A 27338-nucleotide genomic window follows, 5' to 3' on the forward strand; every position below is an offset into this window, starting at 1 on the left:
AGTAAGTACCAAGCCCTAGAAATACTGTCTGCTGTCTATACATAGCTGTTCAAGTTTATAGCTGGGCACCAGTGGATCATATCTATCATAATCTTAGCTACTTGGGATGCTGAGATTAGATAGGAGAATCAGTTCAGAATCAACCTGCAAAATAAATCCCCATTAACTAGCAAAAAGCCAGAAGTGGAGGCATAGCTCAAATGGTAGAATGTCAGCCATTAGTGGAAAAAGCCAAGCAAGAACATGAGGTCTTGGGTTCAAGCCCAAATAGCACATAAAGACTTAGTTTACAGATTAGACATAGGGATTGATTTAACAAGAACTAGTGACAAAATCCAACTATTCAAACTAAGTCAAGTAACTTGTACTGTAGATCTTGGCAACTTCAGCATGTTTGTTTTCTTTTTGAACTAAAAAAGTAGGTGTACACTGAGTGTGTCTTTTTTTTGGGGGGGGGGGGCGTCCGGTCGTGGGGCCTGAACTCTGGGCCTGGGATCTGTCCCTCAGCTCTTTAGCTCAAGGCTAGTGTTCTACCACTTGAGCCATAGCACCACTTCCAGCTTTTTTCTTTTTGCTTATGTGGTGCTGAGGAATCTGAAACCTAGGGCCTCATGCATGCAAGGCAAGCGCTCTACCACTGAGCCGCCTTCCCAGCCCCCCCTTTTTTTTATTGTGAAAATACCATACAGAGGGGTTATAATTACATGGGCAAGGTAAACAAGCGTTGTTGCCTCCTTTGTCTCCCCTTCCCATCTCTACCCCCTCACCCCCCATCCCCACCCAGTGTGTGTCTTGAATGGGCCTGGTCACTATACTTGAATGTTCGAGGCTGGTGGTGTATCACTTGAGCAGAGCCAAAGTTTCACTTCTGGCTTTTTGGTAGCTACTCTCATGGACTTGTCTGCCCAGGCTGGCTTCAGACCTAGATTCAGTCTCCTGAGTAGCCTGAATTATACCTTTTCACTTAGGAAGTGAGTGCCCTCTGGCTTTTATTCTGGAGAGGTTTGAATTGGGAGTCTTTCTTAGAAGTTGGCAACTGAGTAGATATATGTCTCCCCAAAACTTGTAGCCTTGAATACAGCTATGAGGGTAGTAGACTGAGAAGCAATATAAAGAGTAAGAAAACAATCTCAAACTAGATCAGCTATAATGGAGAGTTGAAGAGGGATGCCATGGTGATGTGAAAAGTCAGGAGACATGAAGCAAGGTGCCCTTCTGGTTTTTCTGATAACAAAATTACTAGCTTTTAAGACTCAAACTTTGTGACCATTGTTAAGTAAAAGTTCCTAGAATGAAAGTCCTGGGGTATAGTGACTTGATCTGATACCCCAAGCAGCTTTTGAGTGTCAAAGGAGCAAGTAGTAGATCCATCAGGCTAAGGGTGACCCACATTCTAGCAGTAAGGAGCAAGGTGTGGTACACACAGGCAATTTAAAACTTCATTATTTGAGTTTTTCTGCTTGCTACTTTAGGACTATGGGTAATTGAAACTTGCCAATAAGAAGGTACCACAGCAGATTTAAGCTTTGTTTTTCCTGTCCTGGGACAGGACTGCAGGGCTGTGGGCTCACCAAGAAAGCAAACTGGTGGCTCATGACTAATCTAGCTACTCAGGTGGCTGATATATTTAGAATCACAGTTCAAGGCCAGCTTACAGAAAAATCGGTTATCCATCTCCAAAATAACCAGCAAAAAGCTGACTGGCGGTATGGCTCAAGTTAAAAAGCTGATTTAAGGTACAGAGTCAGCTAAGGAAGCCCAAGAAGCTCAAGCCCTCTTACCTCTAAGAAGGGGGGGTGGGGGAGTGGGGGAGGTCAGGGAGAGCAAGAGTTTCAACCCATGAGTATTTTCTCCATTGCTCTTTGTCCAGTGGAGATGACTGTTCTGGCACCCTGTGTAGCATAGGTGTGGAGGGACTGAGCTAGAGGGACTTTTGGAATGCAGTGAGGTGGAAGACTGCTATGTTCTAACACCCTAGTAATCCTCCACTCTGAAACCTGATCCACACAAGCTCATTTCACTTGGGGATGTTGAGGATGGGGCAGAGGTTTCACCTGTGTTCTGGCCTGCAGGACAGGAGTAAGGACTAAGGCCATGGTTGAAATGTGTTCATAGCACTGAGGGCTGGCTAGTGGCCAGCTGGAATTAGCTGGTATGTTTGCCTTTTGGTCTCCATCAGTGCTGTGAGAACTCTCCTTGCCATTATGCCTGGCCTCAGAGTGGGAAGACAAGTTTGGGAGAAAACCCATCATTATTCCTGCTGTTGGATAACTATGCATTAAGAACCCCGGAGTTGGGTTACTTAACAGCTCACAGCCTGTCTACCTGAGAAGTTAGCTGGATGCTTCACAGAATAAAGATGGACCTTCAGACCAAGCTTATAGAGGAGGTATGCCAGGGAGGAGGTGGCTACTGTGCAGAAACAGGTGGGGGAAGAAGAAACCTGTGTCCCATCCCCAACATCCTTGTGGGATGAGCTCCATTGGGTCAGGTTTCAGACTGGAGGGTACTAGGGTGTTGGAAGAGCCACAACTGAGGGAGGCCTTTGCTGGGATTGCAATGGTGCTTGTCAGATTGCTTTCATCTGAGGCTGCTCTGCCAGGGGAGGCTAAGTGCAGGTGTCCAGTAGCCTGCCAACATCTCAGGCACCCTCTGATGTTCTCAGATGCCAGTCCACCTTAAGCAGTAGTGCAGCAGAACTGGCTAGTGGGATACCCCGGGGTATGGGGGGAGAAAAGGGGAGCCTGTGCACCAGGCCTCCAGCGCCAGTAGTGCTGGCTCTTCCCGATGTTTACCTGTCCTGGGGGGAAAGGGGAGCGCTGCCCCCTGTCTCTCTCACCTACAAACGCTCTCTAGCCTGCAGCCTGGGACAGGATGTAGAGGGACCCAAGGGTCTCTGACCAGAGACGAGTGTGGCTGCGAGGTGGGTAGGGTTGGTAACCACAATGGCTCTGCATGGTGACCACCCCCACCTCCACCCTCCTGAGGCTTCTGAAAGAGGGGTTTGGCCCGGCCCTGGAATACCATGAAGCAGAGGCCATCCATCGGCCTACCCTGGGACGCGCTCGGTGCTGGAGCGGTTTAGCAAAAGATCTGTGCATATTGGCCAAGGAGAAGACCCGCGTCGAGGCCAGCGAGCTGGGACCAGGGGTCTTGGCTTTTCCCGCGGTGCCAACCGGACCTGAGAGGCCTGCAGGGTGCGTCGGCTGCGCGGCGGCCTCCGAGAGCCGCCCGCCCCAGACACCCCAAGCCAGGAGTGGCTCCGCCCCTCCGAGGGTCGAGGGCATAGGAGGGCAGGTGCTCCAGGCCAGCGGCCGCGCACACCGTACGGAGAGGACGGGAGCCGGCCCGCCCCACCGCGGCCCCCCAGCAGCCCGGTCCACCTTAAGGGGAGCGCTGACATCAGCGCGCCGCCGCCGCCGCCCGTGGGGTGGGATTTCCTTCTCCGCCGCCGCCGCTGCCGCCGCCGCCGCCGCCGCCGCCGCCGCGGATCCCGCGCCGCGTCCGGCCCGCCCGACCCCGGCCCGACCCCGGCCGGCCCCGCCCGCCCGGCCCCGGGGAGGGATGCGGCGGCGCGGCGCCCAGGATGCCCCGCAGCCCCGGGACGCGCCTCAAACCCGCCAAGTACATCCCGGTGGCCACGGCGGCCGCGCTGCTGGTCGGCTCCAGCACCCTCTTCTTCGTGTTCACGTGAGTCGGTGCCGCGTCCGGGGCTCTGGGGGCGCAGAGAGGGGCAGCGGGTCGCCGTTTCCGGGGGTGAGGTGGGGGGGGGGGTCAGGGGCAGCGGCCCGATGGACTGGGAGGGGCAGGGGTGGGGCAGGCGGGGCGGGGCGCTGGCCGCAGCTTGGAGAGCCCCTATACTGGTTGAGGGGCCGAGGCCCAGTATGCATTGGTCCTGGGGTACCTGGGACAACTGAGTCTTGTGCTGGCTGAACGCCTCTGAGTGTGCCTGGCAGGCCCTGGGTGTGGCCGCAACTCTTCCCTCACACAAGATCAGGAGGGGACGTGGGTCACCCATCTGCACTTCTTGCCTGCAGCCGTGGGAGAGTCTTGGGTGGCCTCCCAGCTGGAAGCCCCAGGCCAGAGACAAAGTTGTTCCTGCGTAGGTGTGGTCTGGCTTGTTTGCCACATGCTTGTCCCACAGTCATTGGCCACCCTTGCCCTGGCTGGCCCTCTGCCCTCCCCTTGGCAGCTCTCAAGACCCCAATGGTTATCAGAGTTCAAGAAAGCCACGCTGGGCTGGACCAGGGACAGACATTTGTACTGCAGTGGGCTGGCTGTGGGGGCGGCCAAGACCTTAGAGACCGGCCTGTGTAGTCTCAGCTTCTTTGCATGGGCTGTCTTACTAGCCAGAGTGACCTGCTGATCTTTCCGTGGTCACAGAGTCACTCTAGAGATTCTTAAAAAATCAGAGGACTTTAGGCTTCACTTGTGAGGATTACTGATCTTTTACCCTTTCCACAAATTCTAATAAGGGGTCTAATACAGCCAGACTGATGACCATCTGTCCCCAGGGAGGGAAGTCCCTGAGTGTAAGAGAACCTGAGTGGGCAGAGAAGCCATCCTGGCGCCCTTTCACCTTCTAGGAGCTGGAGGGGTTGGGGGATGTTGTAGGAGAGTGCTGTGTGTCTGTGTGTGTGTGCGTGCGTGTGCATGTGTGTGCACGCACACACATGTATATGTGTGGTGAGGCTGAATTAGGTGCCTGTAGAAGCTTGAGAGCCCCTACCTGGAGGCTGGGGTGGGGTAGTTGCAGGCTGCCAAAAGTGGGTTTAAAAAAGGCCTGTGTGGACGGGCTTATTTCTAGCTCTAGAGAGCCAACGTGTTCTTGTCACTCAGATGTTGCTGACTGTGGGGCAGAGAGGGGTGGGCGGTGGTGGTGGGGATTAGGGAGCCAGGCCCCCCCACTTCCCTTCTTTTTTTTTTAATGCTGTTATTAGGGCTTGAACTCAGGTCTGAACACTGCCTTTTAGCTTTTATGCTCAAGGCTAGTGCTCTACTACTTGGGCCACACCTCCACTTCCAACTTTGCTAATTAATTGCAGATAAAAATCTCTTGGACTTGGCTTCCAACCTTGATCCTCAGATCTCAGCCTCATGAGTAGCTAAGATTATAGGCCACCTGCTCCTGTCTTTATTAGCGCTTCTTGGGGGAATGGGCCCAGCTGAGTGAGGGTAGACATCCTGGGTTCAGGTGCTATGCTGTTCAGTGTCTCCAAACTTTAAAACTAAGGTGTATTTTCTATGGAGAACTTGAGAACTGCAAGGGAAAATGTGGCCCTTTTATCTTCTCTAGGGTCCTTAGCACCCTGGTGTCACCTCTGTATTACCTGGGTCACATGTTGGCTTACATTTGTGGGTCACTCACCTATGAATTATAAGATTACTCCTGTGAACTTGATTTCGAGTTTGTGTGTGTGTGTGTGTGTGTGTGTGTGTGTGTGTGTGTGTGTGTGTGTGTGTGTGTGTGTGTGTGTGTGTGTGTGGCGTGTGCATGCGCACTAATGCATGCCAGTACTGAGGCTTGAACCCAGGACATGGGCACTGTCCCTGAGCTTTTATGCTTAAGGCTAGTGCTCTAACCACTTTGAGCCACAGTACGATTTCTGGTATGTTGGTAGTTAATCAGAGGTAAGAGTCTCATAGACTTTCTTGACTGGGTTGGCTTTGAACTTCAATTCTTAGATCTCAGTCTTCTGCGTACTAGGATTATAGTGAGCCACATACTCGGCTTGGCTCCCTTTTTAACTGAAACTGGGTTCTGGAATCATGGACAGTGGCCCTGTTTAGGTGTGGGGTTCCTTTTGGGCACAGCGCCTCAGCCTGTGTGTGGCCTGATCTGACCTCAGCTGGCCTGGGAGAAGGTGGGGTTTATACCCCGATATAATGGGAACTCAAGAGTGCTCTAAGATCCCATGTGTGGTGGAAGCCTGGGACCCTAGCCTGCCCTTTCCTGGTCTGTTAGGCTCCTCCAGATGGCTCTGTTTCTGAGAAGGTGGTGGGCTGTGTCAATTCTGGGTAGGTGGGGGTTCAGGTGGGTCACGTTGGTTGGGTGTCCTCCTCAGGATGTTTTTCTTGTTCCCTCAGTGCCACCGTCCAGTCATGTGTCTAGGTCCAGGCCCAAACACCTCAGACAGGACCCCAAAAGGGGAGCCACTTCCTACCCTGCCCTTGGGGCCTACTTCAGGTGTGGCTTCTTTGTTCCTTGGATTTTTCTAAATGATTAGCGGTCCTGGGGTCTCCACTTTGAATTCAGTGAATATGAGTACCCCCCATCTAGGGCAGATTCCTTTCACACACCAAGTGGACAGTTGAACCTAAGGCCTGAAGGATCAGGGACCATGCTCACAAAAGAGGCAGGGCTGTCAGGATGGCAGGGGATCTCCTTAAGAAAGGTTGGGAAGGATGCCCAAATGTGGGGTGCAACCTCTGAGGACAGGGTGCATGGCAAAGCCCTCCTTCAAGAAGCCTTCCTGGGTTCTTGATAGCATTTATGCACCCCCCACCCCATTCTCCAGCCCCCAGGGCCATAGAAACCCTTTTTGAAGTGTTATAATGCCAGGCTGGGTCAGGTACTGGGAGGAGTTCCAAGGCCTTTGGGCCCTGCCTCTGCCCTGACTTTCCCTAGAGCTAATTTTCAGAGAGACAAGGAACTTACCCTACTGAAGGCTGGGACTGACTGGTAATCCCAGAGCGGGGTTAGGCCATCTTGTCTCTGTTTGTAGCATCTGGGATGGTATGGCTGGTCCCCCAGATGGGTCTGAGCCCTTTCCATGCTTGGAGGCCCAGCTCAGCTAACAGTTCAGGCCTGGGGACCACCCAGCCACATAGGCCTAGGTAAAAGAAGCTACAACTAGGGCCTCTGGAGCAGAAGTCTGAGGGGTAGAAGAAGTTCAGTGTGACTGCCTTGGCATGATGCACTGATATGACCTGGGGAATCCCTGGCCTCTTGCGCCTCACTTTCCATCTCCCCAAGTGTCTATAGGGACTGTATAGATGGGTACAGCTGTTTCACAGTCCAAAGGCCCTATCTGGAATGGCAGGGCAGAGTGGCTGCTGACCTGGGGGTCCTGGATACCCCCATGGGCCAGAGTTATTCTCAAATGCAAACAGTGTTAACGAAGAATCTGATTTAAATGAAAACATCTTAGTTAAAATTTTCCATTCCACATTTAGCTGTGGCAGACATTCTGTCCCCAAAACCAGTCCCCCCTCCCCATCTCTGGGCGGTGTCTCTCTGTTGGGACCTCCACCCTGGGTGGAGCCCACAGTGGTGGCTTATGTCCCAGCCATGTCCCTGTGGCTCAGAAGACATGGCTGGAGCTGGAGGAGTGCTCTTGGCCTCAGAGCAGGGCCCTCAGACCCTCTTGGCTCGCAGCACCACTTGAATCAGCTAGGAGAATGTCTTAGGGAAGTGGTAGCCCCTGCCCTGTTCACTACAGGCCACATGATGCTCCACCCAAGAATGGGCCTGAAGCCTGTCTGTCTCTTCATGACCCTTTTCCCTCAAGGTAGGGCAGGCAGGGTGGGCCCATCCTGTAGGCCTAGGCTGGAATGGAGTCCTGTTCCTCACAGGTAGAGGAGCCTTCTGGAGTACAGGATGCAGGGGTGCCTCCTGTTTGTGCTATCCATGGGGCAGTGGGAAGCTCAGAGAGGCAGAGGGGCTTGCATGGGTACCTGCAATGGCCAGCCAGTCCGGGGCTAGACAGGGCCAGGGAAAGTAGGAGGAAGGGTATATCTGGACATGTGTGTATTCACATGTGACTATGTGTACGTCTCTGTGCATGAACACATGTGCAAGCATGCTTGTGTGGTATGCATATGTTCCTTCATATGTCTTCCTGCATGCATGTGTCTCTGACATGTGGATGTGTTTGTGTGTGTTCATGCACCTGTGCTTTCATGTCTACATATTTAACTGTGCTGAGGCCTGCATATGTACAGACATACCTTGGGGCATGTTTACATGTGTGTTTTCCTGTGTGTTTGAGCCTGTGTGTGTTCTTCCTCCCTGACTTAGCTCACAAGCTTTCTGAGTCTGGTGGGCCTGTCCCCCTTAGGAGGGATCTAGGCCAGAAGGTCCCTCAATGGCACCTGGGAGAGATGGGAGAGGACTGCTCCTGGGCCCAGTACAAGCATCAATGGCTGGAGATGGTTGGGAGAGCAGGGACTCAGGTCCCAGTTAGAGAAACTCAGGCCTTCCTGACACCCAGCTAAGCCCCTGGCCTCCCAGGCCCTCCAGTAGGCAGTACAAACCCATCATGGGCTACCTAGAATCTCAGTGCAATTGCTGCTCTGTCAGTGTAAATTTTCAAACATGGCATGGCACTGCCCCTACTGGTTCCTGGGCATCTCATTCAGGCCTTCTGAGTCCACTTGGCCTGGCAGGGATATTGAGGCTTAAGGAGGGCACCATTAGTACAGCCTGCTCCCTGGCAGGGAGCTCTAGTTATTGTTCCCACCTCACAGGTAAAAGCTGAGGCCAGTCCAAGTGAGGGCTAGGAGCTAGGTTCTGAGCCTTGCTCAGATGCAAGCAAGCTCCAAGACCTCTGATCTTTGTCTCCTTGTCTATAAACAGGAACATAGCAGTCACCCCCCTCTGCATGGCTAGGAGAATCAAGTGCCAGGTGCATGCAAAATTGGCTCTGTGGATGCAAGGACAGAGCCCAAGGATACCCTCAACACATGTCCTCCAACCCTTAGCGAGCATCTCGCTATCCATGTCTATGTGTCTGCCTGCCCCCATTTCTAGCCAGTCCCAGGACTCCTTGCCTCTTCCTTTCCTAGAGCAGCTGTTTCTAGGATTTAATGCTTATCTGTTACTATCTTGAAATTCTCAATTCTTTAACAAGGGGGTCTACATTTTTATTTGCACCAATTTTGTAGCCAGTCCTTTCCGAGAAGCACTGTCAAGAGCTTGTTCATTCTGCCCAAATGGCGTTGGAGGGGTCTCCCCTCCCCCTGAAGGAGAGGCTAAGCTGGTTTTTGCACGATGTGTCTTGCCCTTGCCTGTCCTCACCAGCATTTAGGGAGTGGTCCTGTCTTAGGGTTCCAGTGGGGCTGCTGGAGGCTGTTGGATTGGAGGTCATCTGTATGCCGGGTGAGGTGGAGAATGGGAAAGGAAGGCCTGTGAGGCTGCTAGGGTGAGGGGTGGCTGAGGAAGGTCCTCCTGGCTGAGGGACCCCTGAGGTCACAGTCACAGCCTGTGTCCTTATGATGTGCATTCCTAATAGCCCAGAAGCAGAGGAAGGGGCAACACGGCTCTCGGCCCCACGGAGGATGCTGCCGTGGGAAGCAGTCTTTAAATAGCCTCTTGCTTTCCACTAAAAATAGTTCTGCTGCCATGGAGGTGGTTGCTGGGGCGGCAGGGCTGGCTCCTGGCCAAGGCAGGCGTGGGTGCCTGGCATGGACAGTGTGCACTGGGGTGGCGGGCAGCCATGGGCCTCTACACACCCTGCGGGTGGTCACCCTCACGCCATCCCCACGGTCCAGGGCAGCTGTGGGGGATCTCCACCTGCCTGACTCCACAGAGGGTCTGAGTGTCAGGAGGGGAGTGAGCCTCTTTCAGGCCCCTCCTCTTGTCACAGCAGGAGAGATCGAGACTGAGGCCAATGGGTGGACTTGGACACGCTGCAAGATTGAGGCTAGGGGCTTGGGGATTGGCTGGTTTCCATGGAGGGCATTCTAGATAGGATCTGTGAGGGCTGGGGCAGACATTCTGCAGAGAGATGTGCAAGGCCCTTCCAGAGAGGTGTGAGGGGAGCCAGGAGTCCTGGAAGGCTTCCCGGAAGAGGAGGCGAACTTGGAGCCAAGCAAGTACTGTGGGGTGACAAAGAGATGGAAAGGGGTAGGAGCCTTGTGCTTTTCCAGCATCTCTAAGCTTTCTTTGCTGCCATCTGGAAGGCAAAAAGAAGGGGCTGTCTGGGCCAGAGCCACTATCCTAAGGAAGTGTATATTTGTGGGTGGTACCCTTCTTGCATTTGTTGACCCAGGTGAGGGGCCAGGGTGAGGCCTAGGTCTAACCCCAGCTTCCTAGCAGGTCGCCAGCCTCTGTCCATAGTAGCATGTGGACATTGTAGGCTGATTTGCCATCCTGAGTACTCACTTCCTGTCTGTGCCCCCCTCCCCAGGGCAGGGGAACTAGGAAAGTTGTAACTGAGCTGGGAGGACTTTCATGGCTTTGGTTTGAGCCAGTCTTCCCAAGTGGTATGACCCAGGCTGATGGGCTTCTCTGAGCCTGTTTCCTCAACTGAATTATGTTTGAGATAGTCCAGAGGGAGGGTGGTGGGGGTCTCAGAGCTGGCATGTGAGAAGCCTCCAGTGGTTGAGCCAAGCTGCCATGGCAGCGATGGCCTCCTGCTGGCCTCCTGGTGGGCACAGCTGCATGCAGGTGACCATGCATCAGGGCTCTGCCCCTCGCCTCCGCGCCATAACCCTCACAACCAGCTCTCTGCCCCACTGTCCATTGCAGGTGCCCATGGTTGACAAGAGCCGTGTCCCCAGCCATTCCTGTTTACAATGGCATCATCTTCCTCTTTGTCCTTGCCAACTTCAGCATGGCTACCTTCATGGACCCTGGCGTCTTCCCCCGAGGTAGGGCCCTGTGCTACAGGGCTGCAGTAGTGGATGAGCAGCTAATGTGGAAGAGATGTGGGGGTTCCCAGTGGATGGGCTGAGCAGGGATGGGTGAGAGGCTCTCTGGCTAGAAAGTCTTCCTGCATCCTTGACTCCCTGCCTGGCTTTTGATCTGCAGCGGATGAAGACGAGGACAAGGAGGATGACTTCCGGGCCCCACTGTACAAGAATGTAGACGTGAGGGGAATCCAGGTCCGCATGAAGTGGTGTGCCACGTGCCACTTCTACCGACCACCACGCTGCTCACACTGCAGCGTCTGTGACAACTGCGTAGAGGTGACTGTCCAGCTGCCCCCCATACCCCTCTACCCAGGCCCTCTACCTGTCCCTGTCTGTCACATGTCCTGATGGACTGCTTCTGCCCAGGACTTTGACCATCACTGCCCCTGGGTCAACAACTGCATCGGGCGTCGCAACTACCGCTACTTCTTCCTGTTCCTGCTCTCACTCAGTGCACACATGGTGGGTGTCGTGGCCTTTGGGCTGGTCTACGTGCTGAACCACGCTGAGGGGCTGGGAGCTGCCCACACCACCATCACGTATCCTTGATCCCTTTATGCCCCACCCCAAAGGCAGCATGGGCCGATAACATGTGTTGCAGGGGAAACTGAGGTTCTTAGGGACCAGTCAGCTGCTGGGTGGGAGATGGCTCCTGGGGGGAGAGGGTGGATATCTCTTGGTGGGCAGGGGAGATATTTGTCCCCGGGTACTTGCTCCTTGCCTGTTGCCAGTGGCCTTAACGTGCCAGCATGGCTGTCATGTGTGTGGCCGGCCTCTTCTTCATCCCTGTCATCGGCCTCACTGGCTTCCATGTGGTGCTGGTCACTCGGGGGCGCACCACCAACGAACAGGTGCAGATCCTGCCCAGAACTGAGCCTTGGGAACCTTTTATGAGGTGGTTTGTGCAGCTGGGAGAGGAGGGGCTCAAGGTGGGACCATGCCTGCCCTATCCCCTGCACTTCTGACTGGTGGACATTGCAGCCACCAACTTAGGGCTTGGGAATGGTGCAGCTCCCCGCAGGGCTGACTCTGCCCCAAGCTGCCTCCCAGGAGGACCACTTCTGAGGACCCCCAGATGTCTCTGCCTGTCTCCCTGCCTGCCCTGACTTGGACCCTGGGTGGCCAGACTGGCTGAGGGGTCCCGTGTCCACAGGTGACTGGGAAGTTCCGCGGGGGTGTGAACCCCTTCACCAGAGGCTGCTATGGGAACGTGGAGCACGTGCTATGCAGCCCCCTGGCGCCCCGGTGAGGCCCGGCCTAGGCAGGGGGGCAAGGGGGCCTATGCCGGGTGTGGGGTGGGCAGCCTCGGACCCTCAGCCTGGTCCCTCTCTACTCTTGCCAGGTGGGGCTGGCCCTGCCCTTGGTGTGTGTTCACAGCCAGGTCGCTTGGCCGCTGACCCCCCTGCCCCTGGCACAGGTACGTGGTGGAGCCACCCCGGCTGCCGCTCTCCCTGAGCCTGAAGCCACCCTTCCTTCGGCCTGAGCTCCTGGAGCGAGCTGCACCTCTCAAGGTCAAGCTTAGTGACAATGGGCTGAAGGCAGGCCTGGGCCGAAGCAAGGTGGGGGCCTGGGCTGGAATGGGAGAAGGGATGGGAGTCAGACCCTTGGAGCAGGGAAACAGGCAGACTGGAGAGGCTAGCTGAGGGGCAGAGATGCCATGCTGGGTTCCCCCATCTGGATGGTGAAGGCCCAGAAGAGGTGGAAGGGGAGGGATTAGTGGGCAAATTCTCTGTAGGGGTCCCAGGGCTACAGGAAGAAAGCCTCAGTTAAGTGCTACCCCTTGTCCAAGCCCCACCCACCACTAACCCCACCCCTCCCAGTCCAAAGGCAGCCTGGACCACCTGGATGAGAAGCCACTGGACCTCGGACCACCACTGCCTCCCAAGATAGAGGCCAACACCTTTGGAGGAGACCTGAAGACCCCAAGACCTGGCAGCGCTGGTGAGCTGGTATAGCCACACTGGGAGAGGGACATGGATTAACCTGCATTAGACCCTACTCTGATAGTGGTCTCTCTCCCCAGAGAGTGCCCTATCAGTGCAGAGGACCAACCCGCCAACACCTGCCATGTACAAGTTCCGTCCTGCCTTCCCCACTGGTCCTAAGCCACCTTTCTGTGGGCCTAGTGAGCAGGTAAGGCCATTTCTCCCTTCCCCCCCTCTCTGAAAGGCCTGCCCCTCAGGATGGCCTGCCCATGACCTGTACCTTGGCGAAGGCCCCACCTGGGTCACAGAGGGCCATGTGCACACCTGCAGCGCCCCACACTGTAGACATTCTGAGCTAGGGTTAGTTAGAGGGGAACGAGGTAAGGTATTCTGGGAGGGGCTGGTTCTAGTGGTCTCAGCTTAGCATCTCGGTCCTTTGGCTGGCATTACTCATAGGCCATGTGGGCAGCTGCATTCCCAACAGTGCATGCATAGAGTGCCTAAAATCCCACTCTTACTCACTCTGTAAGGCCCATGGGAAGCATTTGGGATTGGAGATTTGAGAAAGCACATTTATTTTCCCCAAGTTCAGTATTCAGTTGTTCATATCTATGGAGCAGGTAGAGGCTCTGGTTAGTGGAATGATCCGGAGTCCCAAGTATTCCCAGTGATGCTATCCCTCATGGAGGGCCACCCTGAGAGGCAGGACTATAGCTCGACCCCATGCATCTAGACCAGCTTCACCACTAGGGATCCTTTCTCCTGAGAATCCATGTCCTGCTACATTTACCCCAGGGGACACTGGACAGGATAGTAGTCTGGGCCTCCTGGCAAAAGGTCTGGTCTCAGTAGGCATGCAGTAGTAGGCCTGTCCCACTGTGAGAGTTACCACTGGCTGGGAACAGGGGTTCTAGGCACCTTCTCCACATTACTCCTTCCCAGACCTGACATGCATATCCAGGTCATGTGTGTCCTCACCTCCTTTGGGTTGTGTGATTTCTGTGGTCCCACTCAGTCTGAGTAGCAAATCCCTATCCCCTCCAATCACAGTCACTGCCTGTGACTGTGGCTGCCCTGAGCAGGTGGACCCTGGGCGAGGTACAGTCCAGGATTGCAGCCCTGGGGATGTGTAGCAGCCAGCTCTGACCTGGATCTTTGTGTTGGCCTAGGCCCCTCCCAGGGAATGTGGGTCAGGCCCCTCACAGCCTTCCATTGCCTCTGGATTCCCTAGTTTCCTTCCATAGTGGGGAGAGAGGTGCATGGTCAGGACACAGGAACTAGTATCAGCTAGGGCTGCTGCCATGGAGGATGTGCCTGGAATTATAGTCTCCATGTGGGCACAGAGCCCAGGGTGGCTTGCAGGCAGAGTGGTGGGTAAAGCAAAAGTGGCTTGTTTACCCACAGGTCACAGGCCCTGATTCCCTGACCCTGGCAGACGACAGCACTCACAGCCTAGACTTGGTGTCTGAGCCCAGCCTGGACCTCCCAGACCTTGGGCCTGGTGGCCTACACTCTGCCTATCCACCGTCCCCACCTCTCAGCGCCACTGATGCCTTCTCGGGTGCTTTGCGCTCCCTGAGTCTCAAGGCTGCCAGCCGGAGGGGTGGGGATCATGTGGCCCTGCAACCCCTGCGCTCTGAGGGTGGGCCCCCTACGCCCCACCATGGCCTCTTTGCACCCCACGCATTGCCCAACCGAAATGGCAGCCTGTCCTATGACAGTCTGCTTAACCCTGGCTCTCCCAGTGGCCACGCCTGCCCGGCACACCCCTCTGTCAGCATGGCTGGCTATCACTCACCCTACCTGCACCCTGGGGTGGCGGGTGACCCACCGCGGCCCCCACCCCGTAGCTTCAGTCCCGTGCTGGGACCCCGGCCTCGGGAGCCCTCTCCTGTGCGCTATGACAACCTGTCGCGGACCATCATGGCCTCCATCCAGGAGCGCAAGGACAGGGAAGAGCGAGAGCGGCTGCTGCGCTCCCAGGCTGACTCTCTTTTTGGCGACTCTGGAGTCTATGACACGCCCAGCTCCTACAGCCTACAGCAGGCCAGTGTGCTGTCGGAGGGTCCCCGTGGCTCAGTGCTGCGCTATGGCTCCAGAGATGACCTGGTGTCTGGGCCTGGCTTTGGTGGTGCCCGCAACCCTGCCCTGCAGACATCACTGTCCTCTCTGTCCAGCTCTGTGAGCCGAGCACCTCGGACATCCTCTTCCTCCCTGCAGGCTGACCAGGCCAACAACAATGCCCCAGGGCCTCGGCCGGGCAGTGGCTCACACAGGTCACCTGCACGCCAGGGTCTGCCCTCCCCACCAGGCACTCCCTGCTCGCCCCCTTACTCGGGTCCCAAAGCTGTCGCCTTCATCCACACGGACCTCCCGGAACGGCCACCCTCGCTGGCTGTGCAAAGGTGGGTGCTTGTTGGTATGGGTGGGCCTCCCTGTGCAGGACAGCCAACCAGCCATCTCTTGTCCTGAAGACCTATGGTTATGGGGACAGAGTGGGGAAGTGAGCCTTATCCTGCCCTGAGGGCCCCTAGTTGCCCTGGATAGGGGTGATCTGCCTCTGGGTACACTAAGTATGGGAGAGGCAGAGCACATAAAAGGGCCTTGGGGTATCTTCCTTGGGAGTTGGTTCCATATGAAATGTAGGCCTCCTTTGGACATCTGACTGTATGCTACTTCAGGAGGCTGGGGCTGAGGGCAACATCTTAATGAAAAAAATCTACCATACAGAGTCCCAGGAAGTAGGGGCCTCCCTCCTGCTTATGGATGGGGTGGGCTGGTAACCGGCTACTCACAGGCCAGGTCCAAGTGGGAGAGCTGAGCTCATGAATAGGATGTGGCATTGTCACGGCTCTGCCCCAATCAGGCCCCAGCCACCGAGTACAGTCATAAAGCTTCAGCAGGGATCTCTGTCCGGGTTACTTGGCCACAAAGGGGTCCGGGGGCACAGCTGCAAATGGTATGGCTCTTGAGTAAGGCTTCCCCACCCTATACTCTCTTCAATTTTTTTTTGGAGTGGGGGGGGAGTCAAGGAAGGGGCAGCCAAGGGAATAAAGGAGCCCCTCCCTCTTAGTCAGTGCTGGCCAGGTCAGAAGGCAGGATGGAAGCCCTTTATTTTCCTTAAAAAATGTACCATGCAGGGTCATCTTTGGGCTTCCCAGCTCAGGACATCAGGATGGAATAGGACAAAGCAGTACCTTAGGGCTCTGCCAGTATCAGCTGAGGGGGATTGAGGGTCCCAGGAAGATGACAGTGGTGAGGACACATCTGTCCGATGACAGCAGGGACTGCCCGGGATCCAGGACACAGGGCTCCCATCCACGTCTGTGTGCGTCCTGTTGCCCACCATCTTGTGTTCACTGTGGGCACGTGTATATGTGCTTATTTTAATGCAGGGACCACCCTCAGCTGAAGACCCCCCCAAGTAAGCTTAATGGGCAGTCCCCAGGCCTGGCCCGCCTGGGGCCTGCTGCTGGCCCCGTGGGGCCCTCCGCCAGCCCTGCCCGGCACACGCTGGTTAAGAAGGTGTCCGGCGTGGGTGGGACTACGTACGAGATCTCCGTGTGAGAACGGACTGCCACTCATTCACCATGGCGCCCCCGGGGATCAGAAGCCCCACGGCTGCTTCCCCCATCCCCACCGACTTCTCTGCCCCAGGGAGATGAGGCTGCCCACGCCTGGTGTGGATGCATCAGCAGGAGAGCGCGCCCTGCCTCCACAAGCTTGTTTCTATGCCCTGGACCTAGCCACCCACTCATCTGCTCATGGGACACACAGGTTCCCAGGCGAGGCTATGGGTCCGTGCCACTGCTGGCGCACTGACGGGGGACCCCGACTGCTTCCTCCATCAGCCAAGCTCAACTCTGCCACCCATCACCCCACCCTTGTCTCTCCCCAGACCCACAGCTCCATGATCCACCACTCCCCCTTACAGATCTGAACCTCTGACACCCTGCTGTCCCAGCTGTTCCTAATGCATTGCCTTTCACTGATCTGGCTGGAAGCTTGTAGTTTGGCAAGGTCGATGCTTCTGCAGGGGGTGTAGCCCTTACCTGCTCTGGGTTATGACAGATGGGTAGACAGACAGACATCCAACTATGGCAGGAGTCCTAGCTCCATGGTGTCCAGTCTTGCCCGGCCGCTGGGTTTGTGTCCCCGTGTCTGTGTGCTGTGCTGCTGTGCCATGTGTTAGCGCTCGGCCAATGCTGTCCATTTCATCGAAGCCTTAACTTCTGCTTTTATGCTCTTGTGGGAGGCCATGGGTGGCAGGTGGGAGCAGGCATGGGTGCCCTATGGCTGCCCCCCGGGGGATGGAGAGACCTGGAGCCCCTTCTCAAGCCCTCAGGCCCTCCCTGCCAAACTGGAGAATCCTCACACCCCCAAGGCATTCAAAGGCCCTGGCCCTGCCCCGGCCAGTGCCATGCGGAAAGCACATCGGGGAGGGGGTCAGTGCGCCCCCTCACGTCAGGGACCTGAGTAAGCACATGGCAGCGTCTGCTTGCGTTGTGTCTGTTTTATGTTTTTATATTTACATCTATATATCTATAATTTTATTAAAAAAAGAAAAAGAGTCACTTTCCTTTCCTTGGGCAAGGCCAGGGCTGTGGGGTCCAGGGCCCCAGGGAGCAGAGGGAGGGTCTCAGGCAGGGTGGATAGACTGGCACGGGGTAGTGCATTCTTCAGGGAGAGGACTCGGGCAGTGGGGGCTGGTGGTGGGTCTTCAGCTGGTGAGTATAAGGGGCTCTTGGCAGTTAAGTGTTTAGGGAAAGACTGAGGCTGCAGCTGCCCCAAGCGGTCCCCAGGATACCAGGGTATGACATGGGACCTCCAGCTGGCTAGGGGCCCTGTAGGAAATTGCTGTAATGACTGGGATATGGCAGGGCTTGGACAGCTTGGGCAGGATCTGGGAGGCTGGGGTGGGCATGGGTGGCTCAGGGAGGGGGTGTTTCAGATGTGTCCTGAGCCTTAGGTCCCACAACCCTACCCCACTCCCACCCTGACCTCCACTTTTCTGCTTCTCTCTCACGGACGCCGCGGCCCACAGAGGGCGAATTGGCACCTGTAGCCATGGATGGGGGTGGCGTGGCCAGCCCAGGGGGACCCCTGGCCTGCACCTGTGCCACCTTGGCCGTCCTGAGGACCGCCCGTCACTGCGGGCCCCTTGGAACCAAGCTGCTGGGGCACCCCCTCGCGGGACCATGTGCCGTCTGCATTCGGCTGCGTCCAGCCTCTTCCCCAGCCTCTCAGGGCCCTAGTGGGATGCCAAGTAGGCAGCTCTGGGACCCTGTACAGCCCAGCTGAGACCCAGGAAACCAGACTGCTTTGGACCCTGGGTTGAGGCTGAGGGGGTCCCCTCTCCACCAGCCACATCTTGACTGACCCCCCCCTGCCAGGGCCTGTGACCCTGTGTCCAAGAGACCTCAGGAAGTCCCCCACCTGCTGCAGGGCTCCAATGCCCCCATTTGGGGTGGCCCTAGAGTTGTTGGGACCAGCAGGATTCTTGCTCCAGCCTTCCTTCCCCTCTTAGCACTTTAAATTAAGCCACTTCTTCCTGGGGAGCCCAGGCCTCTGTGGGCAGAGCGGGGATGGGGGCCTCAGGTCACCCCTGCAGGTTACTGCACTCCCCCAAACCTGTCCCCAGCACATGAACAGATGCCTTAACTTCCTGGAGCTGTCAGCCAGTAGGATGAGCCTGACCTGCCCAGCCAGCTCTGCCCTTTGTCTGCCCACCGGCTCCTATCCCTGCCTCTGCCCTGCTCTGGCTCCACCTGAGCTGTTTGCATCCAGGACAAGGCCTAGCTCAAAGGGCTGGGCCTGCCAACCCTGAATGCCCCAGGACAGAGCAGGGCAGAGTCCTGCCAGCCCTCTCTCCTGCACAGGGCCCCTGTCCCAGGGTCCACCCTGAGCAGCAACTCTTTATTTCTCTCGTTTCGGGACAAGAAAGCCACAATGCTTTTCTCTATTCCAAAAGGTACCCCCTTCCCTCAATTTAATTTCCCCAATAAAATTTTTGGTGTTTACTTCCATTGCTCTGTCCATGGGGTCGGAGGGGGGGCTTGTTTGAGCCTTGGGCTGTGGCAGGAGGCTGGACTGGACAGGGACCCTGGGTGGAGACAGCCCAGGTGGGTGGCAAAGGTACAGAGCAGGATATGTGAGGGTCGTGAGGTCAGTGAGTTAGCTAATTCAGGGTCCCAAGGTCCCTGGGAAAGGTTGGTCCTGGGGGTGAGAATGAAGGACTCTGCACCTTACTTTCCAAGGAAAGCCTCTTTTGATACCCTCAGGGGCCCGTTTCAGAGCGCTATTCATGCCAGACAGATAGGGAAAGCTAGATTCAGGAAAGCCAGCTGAATGTTGGGGCTGAGATGGGGTCCCACCCTGAGAGACCCCCCCCCTCCACCCCAGATCAAATCATGGTATTAACAGCATCAAAACCTCTCCCCTCTCCTCGTTTCCATGGAAACAATTTCAAATGCCAAGCTGTCATGACTATATGTCCAGCTGTAGGCCCAGCCCTCAGGACAGACCCCACTTCCACCCTTCTCCGCAGCTCCTGGCGGGGATGGTGTGCAGCAGTGCTGTGGGCAAGGGCGGGCAGAGCCACTGGGCACCTGGGACAGCGCCGTCCACTTGGCCTCTTCCTCGCTGGGGCTGTGGTGCTACTGGGCCTCCGGCCTAGAACGGCAGGAAGTCATCCACTTCGAGGTGCAGGAAGGGACCCAGCAGGGCCCGGAGTTTCCAGACAGCAGCTCTGCTCAGCAAGGGCGGTACCAGCCCCTCGAAGGGTGTGGGGTCCACCACGTACACGTAAGCAGCAGTGCAGGCCAGCAGGGCGCCCAGCAGCAGCCTCAGGGCCAGCAGCCTGCGGGTGGTGGTGGTCAGGGGACAGGGGGTGCCCGCAGGGACGGTCCAGGGGAGACTGGGCTCTGCCTGCAAGGCGACCTACCAGATCTGGCCCTTGACACCCTCGGAACATCCCAGCTTCGGTCTCTTTTTCTGTTGGGGAGGGGGCTGCGTCAGAGACTTTCCCTGAGGGCCACGGCAGAGGGTGGAGACTCTTGCTTCTGGGGTACCCAGGGATTCTAGCCATACCCATATCCCTGATTCCCAGGGAGAGCTTTCTGTATCCACTGCCCTCTTTGGGGGCTCTGTCTCTGGGGGCCTCCTCTCTGGAGTCCATTCACCTGCATCCCCCTGGCAATGCCCCCAGATAAAGGCTAGGTCTCCAGCCTGGAAGGGGTGTGGGGTGTGGGCTCACCGCTGTGCATGCTTTTTGCTGCTCCTTCCTGGCCTGAGAGCGGCACTGGGCCCTCTCCCTGGGGAACCACACAATCAGAACCAGATAACCCTCATCCTTAGTCTGGTGGTATGGCAACTGGGAGGGGGGGTTGGGCCCACACCATCCCTCCTGGCTCATCCCGGCCTCAGGTCCCCACATCACCCCAGAATCTCTAGCTGAATGTCCTCCATCTGATCTAGCACACCCCGAATGTCCTTCTTGAGGTTCTGTGGGCAGAGGGATGTAAGATAACACCTCCACCTCGACCACCCTGTCCTCCTCCCACCTCTCACTGCCGCCACCCCTCCTGCCCTGCCCCCTTGGCCTCCTGGGTATCAATTTTGGGGGGACCTACCAGGAGTCCGGTGGCCTGATTGTTCAGGGCCATGTGTACTTCAGCCACACCATCCCACACCTGGCAGCAGGGAGGCTGGGTCATATTGGAGAAGCAGGACCCATTAGAGGCTCCCCTGTCCCACCCCCAGGCCAGGTGGGCACCTCAGTAATAGCCATCTTCTTCCTCTCAAAGGACAGTCGAATCTGTTGCAGTTCATTCTGTGTGGGGAGGAGGTTTAGTATGGGCACAAGGAACCCCGATCCCAGGCCCAGCGCCTTCCACCAAGGCCCACCTGGGACTGCTGTACAAAAGCCTCTTCACCCCGACAGAGCTCCTGCCGTACTAGCTGCACAGGTCCCCTCTCTTCCAGGGACCGGGGGCTGATTGCTTCTGGAGACTGTTGGGAGAGCTCCTCAAATCAGCTCAAGGCTGTGCCTTGAGTGTGTGTAGTTATGTGGGGGCCCAGCGTGGCAGGCAGTGACTTACCCAGGTCAGAGCTGTGCAGCTGGAGTGTGTACACAGGGGCAGGAACTGGGGCCCTGGCGCCAGGAGAGCCCCCAGCTGCTCGCGAAGATCTTGGTTCTGCCTTTTCTGGGGTTGGGAGGCAGAGAAATGGGCCCACCTCTCAGGAACTATTGTCAGGCTAGAAACAGGCTGGGGCGAAGGGAGCAACCTGGAGCCCATCTGGGGGTACTCACCAAGCTATGGTTCTCTTGTGCCAACTGGCGGAAGGATTGTTCTGCAGCTTCCAGCGGTCCATTCTGGTGCTTTGAGGAGCCTGACCTGGACAAGGCTGGGGTCCCTCCTCCAGGTGGTAGGGGTGGTGGGCATGGGGCAGGTCTGGGTCCTAAGTTGGAAGGTCCCCCATGCCTAGGGGCCTCCTGTTCTCGCTCTGAGTGTGGAGGACAGCCCCTCCCCAACCCCGTCTCTGCCTCTCCTTGTCTCGGCCCTGACAGCTCTCTCCCTCTCTGCTGCTGCCTCTCTCCTTCTTCTTTTGCGAGAAAGACCTCTGATCCTTTGAACCCCACCCTGGAGCCCCCACCATTGGCCCCTGGAGCTGGGAAAGGCCTTGCAGTCTCCACTGATTGAACAGAGGGAATGGGGAGCAGGCGGGGCCACCTTACACATCCCTGGCATGGCTGGTCCACGCATCCTCCATGGCTGTTCGAGGCTGGGGCTGGGGGACGTTGAGGGTGGGAGTAGACACAGGGACCCAGTGATTTTGGCCCCTCCATTTCTCCCTGTGACCCCCAATCCAGGCTGCAGCCTGGCTGATTTGCCACTCTCTTTGAGGGCAGTTTGGATGTCTCGCTGGCTCACAAGCCCACTCTGGTGGGGATGGTCATAAAGGCCTGAGTGCAGCTGGGGAGGTCACAATGGGAGGGGCTGGGGTGAGAGGCAGGCCCCTCCCGCCTCACTGACCCTGAGCCCCTTTAACCATGTCCCCATCTCTCCCCCTTCCTTCCTTTCTTTTCTGAGAGGGGGTGGGGTGGGGAATATGTATGTGTGTATCTTGGGGCTTCAACTCAGGGTCAGAGCACTGTTCTTTAGCTTTTTTTTTGGCTCAAGAATAGCTCTTTAGTGCTTTAGCCGTAGCCTCACGTATGGCTTTTTGGGTGATTCATTGGAGATAAAGTGTCTCATGCCCAGGTTGGCTTTGAACTTCGATCCTCAACTCTCAGTCTCCTGAGTAGGTAAGATTACAGGCATGAGCCACTGGAGCCCTGCTGTGGAGGAACATTCTTTGCAAACAAGAAACCAAGTATGATAGGAGCTTCCGCTGACTTGGTCTCCTCCAGGGTTCTGGCCCATGGGCATTGAGTCCTGGCTGGGCTCCAGCTGCTGAAAAGTGGATGAGAAGATCCAGTCAGACCTGATCTAGAACCTGTGGCCAAGGCTAGTCAAGTCACAAACCTACAAGCCACTGAACTCTGAGCTAAATCATAATAGTTTGCACTGTAAAGCTTTGGAATGTTCTGGAATAGATAAGGAGAAACTTGTGGGCCTGGAAGCTTCTTATTCCAACTTCTCACTGGCTGGGTATTAGGCTGAGGAGAAAGTCAGGTTGGAGAGTGTCCATTGCCTCCTACCCCAGGAAGTTTTTGTTTGTTTGCCTTAAATTTTTTTTTTTGTAGCCGGGCACTGGTGGTTCATGCCTGTAATCCTAGCTACTCAGGAGGCTGAGCTCTGAGGATTGTGGTTCAAAGCCAGCCTGAGCAGGAAAGTCGGTGAGACAGATTTCCAATAAACCACCAGAAAACCAGAAGTGGCGCTGTGGCTAGAGTGCTAGAGAGCTTAGCCTAGAACTGAAGAGCTGAGGGACAGTGCCCAAGCCCAGAGTTCAAGCCCCATGACTGAAAAAAAAAATTGTGCTGATAATAGGGCCCCATGATCTTGCTAGTTAGGCTGATGCTCTATCACCTTGAGCCACATTTCTAGCTTTTTATTGGTTAATTCGAGATAGTCTTGGATTTGTTGAATCTCAGCTCTCAGCCTTCTAAGTAGTTAGAATTGTAGGTGTGAGCTCCTGGCACCTTTGCTTACAAGAGAGATTTTTATTGATTGATTGGTTAATTGGTGTTAGTAGTGGGACTTGAATTTAGGGCCTCTCAAACTCAGAAGGCTTTTTAGCGTAAGTCTGGCACTCTACCACTCGAGCTATACCTCTACTTTTAGCTTTTTGCTGGTTGATGGAAGATAAGAGTCTCTGGGGTTTATTGCCCAGGCTGGCTTCAACCCATGATCCTCAGATCTAGCATTCTGAGTAGCAAGGATTGTAAGGATGAGCCACCAGTGACTGACCCAACCTAGTTTGAGGGCAGGAGAGGAGTTTCTTAGGACTCCATGAGCCTTCTCTGACCACAGGGGCCTTGGATTTCAGGCTGACACAGGGTGTCTTGTTGGTTAATGTGCAAGCCACCTGATGGGTATATTATACTTATTTTCAGTGCTGAGGATGGAACCCAGGGTTTTGAGGATGCAAACCAGGTATTCTATTGAGTGATCTGCCCCATGGCCTAGTGTTTTGAGCAGCAGTATTTCACTGTTTCACTGATAAAAATCTTTGCAGCTTTTCTGGCTTGTTTTGAATTCCCAGTTGTCACATGGGCTTTTGGGGTTATTATGCATTCTTCCCCTTTCCCCACTCCTTTTTTTTTGTTTGTTTTCTAGATGTCTTTGTCACTGGTAAGAAGATTTTCTTGGATCTTAACTCTCATTCTATATGTATATGTGTTGCTTAATGACAAGGACAGCTCTGAGAAATTTATTCAGCAATTTGATGGCTGTATAAGTGTCATGCAGTGTGCCTGTACAAGTCTAACTGGGAAAGCCTCCTGCATACCTAGGCTACATGATCCCCAAATGTAGTAGAGCCCATGATTGCACTAGGGTCATGATTTATAAGCCAACACAAGATTAAACACAGGAGAAAATGGGGCAATCAAAGGCACAATAAACATGAGACATTTGAGGGATGCTGCTGGCAGAACTCAGCAAAATGTTTTACAATAAATTCTCTCTCACACATCTATCTACCATCTACTATCTCTCTCTATATATCTATAAAACACTTAAAATAATAACAAGTGGAGCGTTGGTGGCTCATGTCTGTAATCCTAGCTGTTTAGGAGGTTGAGATATGAGGATCTCAGTTCAGACCAGCAACAGCAGAAACATCTGTAAGCCTTTTATCTCCAATTAACCAGCAAAAAGCTGGAAATGGAGCTATGGCTCAAGTAGTAGAGTACTAGCCTTCAACACCACCACCACCAACAAAACTAAAGGAGAGTTCCCAAGTCCTGAGTTCAAGTCCCAATACTGGCACACAAAAATAAGTAGATAAATAAAACAAAAAGTATAGTAAATGAATAAACCAGCAAACATAATCATTTATTGTTATTATTATTGACATAATTGTGTATATTGCGTACACCTGAGCAGCTAGGGTTTTTGTTTTCCGGGGGCCTAGGCATTGAGCCTAGGAACTGTCCCTGAGCTGCTTTTGTTCAAGGCTAATGTTCTATCACTTGAGCCACAGATCCAATTTTTTTTTGAGGCTAATGGGAGATGAGTCTTATAGAATTTTTTGCCTGACCTGGCTCTGAACTGTAGTCCGTAGATCTCAGCTTCCCAAGTAGCTAGGATTACAGGTGTGATTGTAATCCAGGATTGCAGCTGGCACCTGGCTGCAAACCACTAGGTTTGTGAACACCAGCTGCACCACCAACGTGAGAAGTGATGTCATGATGGTGATGACACTGATGTAGATACCAGTTCTATTATAGTCTTTTTCTTTTCACTCTCCAGTGATGAGGATGGAACCCAGGGCTTTGCCATGCTAGATAAACATTCCACACTGAGCCCTCTACACTTCCAGCCCACTCCTTTACAATCTCTTGGAGCCACCATGCTTTATGTGCACTATGGATGATCATATTGTGTTTAGACACCTCTTGGCTGTTTATCTGTGTTTTTAAAATGCCCTTTGCAAGTCCACCATGAGGCTTGAACTCAGGCCTGGGGCACGGATAGCTTTTTAGCTCAAGGCTAGCTTTCTACCACTTGAGCCACAGCTCTACTTCTGGGTTTTGGGGTGGTTAATTGGAGATAGGATTCTCATAGACTTTCCTTCCTGGGCTTTCTTTGAACCACTATCCTGAGATCTCAGCCTACTGAATAGCTGGGACTACAGGCATGAGCCACCAGCTCACTTTAGATATTTTTCTGCTTTCTTCCTGTCTGAGATCTGGGGAGCCTCCCTTCTCAGCTGGAAACCCCACATTCCCTGGCCACTCTACCTTTCTTCAAACTGTGACCTGCCTAGAAGACTGGCTTATCTCAGAGCCAGCCCCGAAGATGCCTCCTTGCCGAAGTCTTCCTTACCCTGTCCCGGTGGTCCTTGCAGTATGGCCTCGAGGTTCAGAACATCTTGTGAGATGTGTGTGTGTGTGTGTGTGTGTGTGTGTGTGTGTGTGTGGTGGAAGGACTTTCAGAGGAATTGAGGAGCCCCATATCTGCAATCATGGTGGGTTTTCTACTCACAGGCTCAGATATGTAAATATATGCTGCGATCTCTGCAGATCTGTAGCCTGGATTGGGGTGAGAACGCATTGCGTTACGACACTGCTTAGATACTGGAACTCCCAACCACATAGGTGGAAAGCGTGGCCAGCCAGATCTTGTTGTTGGGTGTGTTTGTATATTGGGGGGGGGAGGGCTGTGGCCCCTGTTGCCAGGCAACACGCTTCCCTGGACGCCAGTTGCTATGGCAGCTGTTTCCTGCCCATGTTGCCATGACGCCTAGATGGCCTTGGGGATCCTGGAGTGGCGAGGAAGGGCTGCCTCAGCCTCCCTTGCCCTTCCTTGGTTCATGTCCATGGGATATTGGGAAGAAAGGAGAGTGGCCACTAGCATGGAGATGTAGCCATTCCTGCCTAGGACTGGGCTGAAGGGGGAGGGCAGGGACCGGATGGGGATGAGCCTTGCCCGATTCTTTGTGACCTTGACATTCAATTTTCTGAGTTCATTTCAGACCCTGAATGATAGGACTTGGAGTCACAGGGCCAGCCATAGTCCTTTTGGGAGTCCTTATCTCTGTGCCCCAATGTAGGCTCCTGGCTTAGATCCACCCACATCTGCCAAGGGGAGGGGGGGGTCTCTTATCCCAGCCCTCAAAGTTACTCTGCAGAGAGGATTGGGGCCCTAGAAGACCTTGGAGAAATAACCCTTGGGTCCTCACACTTGGTGCCTGGGTGCAGCTAGGTGTACATGTTCCTTGTTTCTGAGCATTTAGAGGTGCAGGCAAACCTTGACCAGGGCACAGAGGGGCTCTGAGTCATGATCTCAGGCTGCCCGATGCTCTTAAGCCGGGGGAGGGGGGAGCGTCCTTGTGGACCCTGTGAAGGGTTGGGTGACTTGCAACGTGACCGAGTTATCCCAGGGACAGAAGGTTACAGGCGTCAGGGCCTCTCCTGGCACATGGGCACATGTCTCTGCAGCCTGGAGGGGCAGTACAGGCTGGGCTGAGTCCTGATAGAGAACCTGGTGGGGGCTCTGCCCTGAGGTCCTCCCAGGATTCCTATTTCAGAGACTGAGGTTCTCTGAGGGGAGAGCATACCTCGTGGTTTCCAGTGTGTGGGCAGTAGCAGGCCATTTGTCTTCCTTCCCAGGTGATTCTCTGGACACCACGGCTCACGTTTTATTTATTTATTTAAGAATCAGAGAGATAAAAATAACATCAAGGAAAAAAATCATCTTGAAGATGCCACAACCCTAGCAAAGTATTGTCAGCTTGGAGTGTTGGGGCTTTGAGGCCTGGAGAGTCTGGTAACTGGGGTTACTATGGGCGGGCTGGACACAACCGTTACTGCTTAGGCCCCAAAGGGTTCCCTTCTCTAGGATTCCAGATGAACAGACTCTTTCTCTATCCCCTTCTAGCTGGACTTTGACCTCTAAGAAGCCAGCATGGAATGCCTGGTGGTCAATGTTCACCTCACTTGGGTCAGAACCTGAGATTTCACATTGCCCCATTCTGCTGTTTGCCTAGCTCTTAATGGATACTAGGCTGCTTGTCAGCACAGATAACAGTGCCAGAAGATGAACTCCTCGTTTGTCTCTGTACTCTGACAGTACCCCTTTGGGGTTGAAAATGTACTACAGAGCAGATGAGAACTCCATCTCAAGAGGCCAAAGGCATGGTTGAGGTCCCTGGGACACGCCACCCTCTCCCAGTTTGGTGAAGGTGAGAGCAGTTGACTGCAGTTGTCAGATTGACCACCAGATGGAGCCCAAGTTCTGTAAACCAGGTACTTGTGTCTGGTGGGCAATCCCCTGGAAGGGGGGGGGGGGGGGGTGGAGAACTTCCCAGACCAAAGCTTTGGAAAAGAAGAACCACTGCTGGTCAAGTTGTATCTGTATTCTTGTGTGCGGTGCTAGGCCCATGGTCACAACTCCTACTGGTTTGACCATGCTACTCTCTCTACTGTTTACACCAAAATTCTCCTGGAGAGGTGGGTGGAGGTCAGGGGTGGTGAGGAGGTCAGGAAAGTAAAGAAGGATCAGAAAGGTAAGGAAGGAAGGGCTTAGGTATGTGGGTAGGGGGGGCAGGAAGTTGGAGAGACGGAACCGGGGCGATGTCTGGTGGTCAGGGATAGATTCAGAGAGG

General features: G+C 54.8%; 2 protein-coding genes across 3 annotated transcripts; one reads left to right on the top strand and one right to left on the bottom strand.

The window, feature by feature from the left end:
* The first annotated feature begins 2998 nt into the window (after positions 1-2998).
* Zdhhc8 (zinc finger DHHC-type palmitoyltransferase 8) lies at positions 2999-18580 on the top strand. 2 transcript variants are annotated; one of them, XM_069994377.1, is made up of 11 exons: positions 2999-3690; positions 10472-10593; positions 10754-10911; positions 11002-11174; positions 11384-11486; positions 11789-11880; positions 12053-12194; positions 12456-12576; positions 12659-12768; positions 13965-14965; positions 17605-18580. In XM_069994377.1, exons 1-11 carry the CDS (start codon positions 3587-3589, stop codon positions 17813-17815), a joined length of 2337 nt encoding a protein of 778 aa, XP_069850478.1. In that variant the 5' UTR covers positions 2999-3586; the 3' UTR covers positions 17816-18580. The 2 variants fall into 2 exon arrangements, with proteins under 2 accessions (XP_069850478.1, XP_069850479.1); XM_069994378.1 differs by lacking the exon at positions 17605-18580 and adding an exon at positions 15956-17598 and having other exon boundaries at positions 3001-3690.
* Positions 18581-19140: 560 nt separating this feature from the next.
* On the bottom strand, positions 19141-21479 carry Ccdc188 (coiled-coil domain containing 188). The gene is made up of 9 exons (XM_069994379.1): positions 20872-21479; positions 20660-20764; positions 20466-20570; positions 20335-20391; positions 20192-20251; positions 19999-20063; positions 19816-19873; positions 19504-19553; positions 19141-19419 (listed from the first exon to the last, which is right to left on the bottom strand). The coding sequence occupies exons 1-9, from the start codon at positions 21406-21408 to the stop codon at positions 19233-19235; spliced, it is 1224 nt and encodes a 407-aa protein (XP_069850480.1). The 5' UTR covers positions 21409-21479; the 3' UTR covers positions 19141-19232.
* Between the last annotated feature and the right edge of the window lie 5859 nt (positions 21480-27338).

The sequence above is a fragment of the Dipodomys merriami genome, unplaced genomic scaffold (genome assembly GCF_024711535.1).
Source record: "Dipodomys merriami isolate MVZ:Mamm:240054 unplaced genomic scaffold, mDipMer1.0.p SCAF_45, whole genome shotgun sequence".
Taxonomy (NCBI): domain Eukaryota; kingdom Metazoa; phylum Chordata; class Mammalia; order Rodentia; family Heteromyidae; genus Dipodomys; species Dipodomys merriami.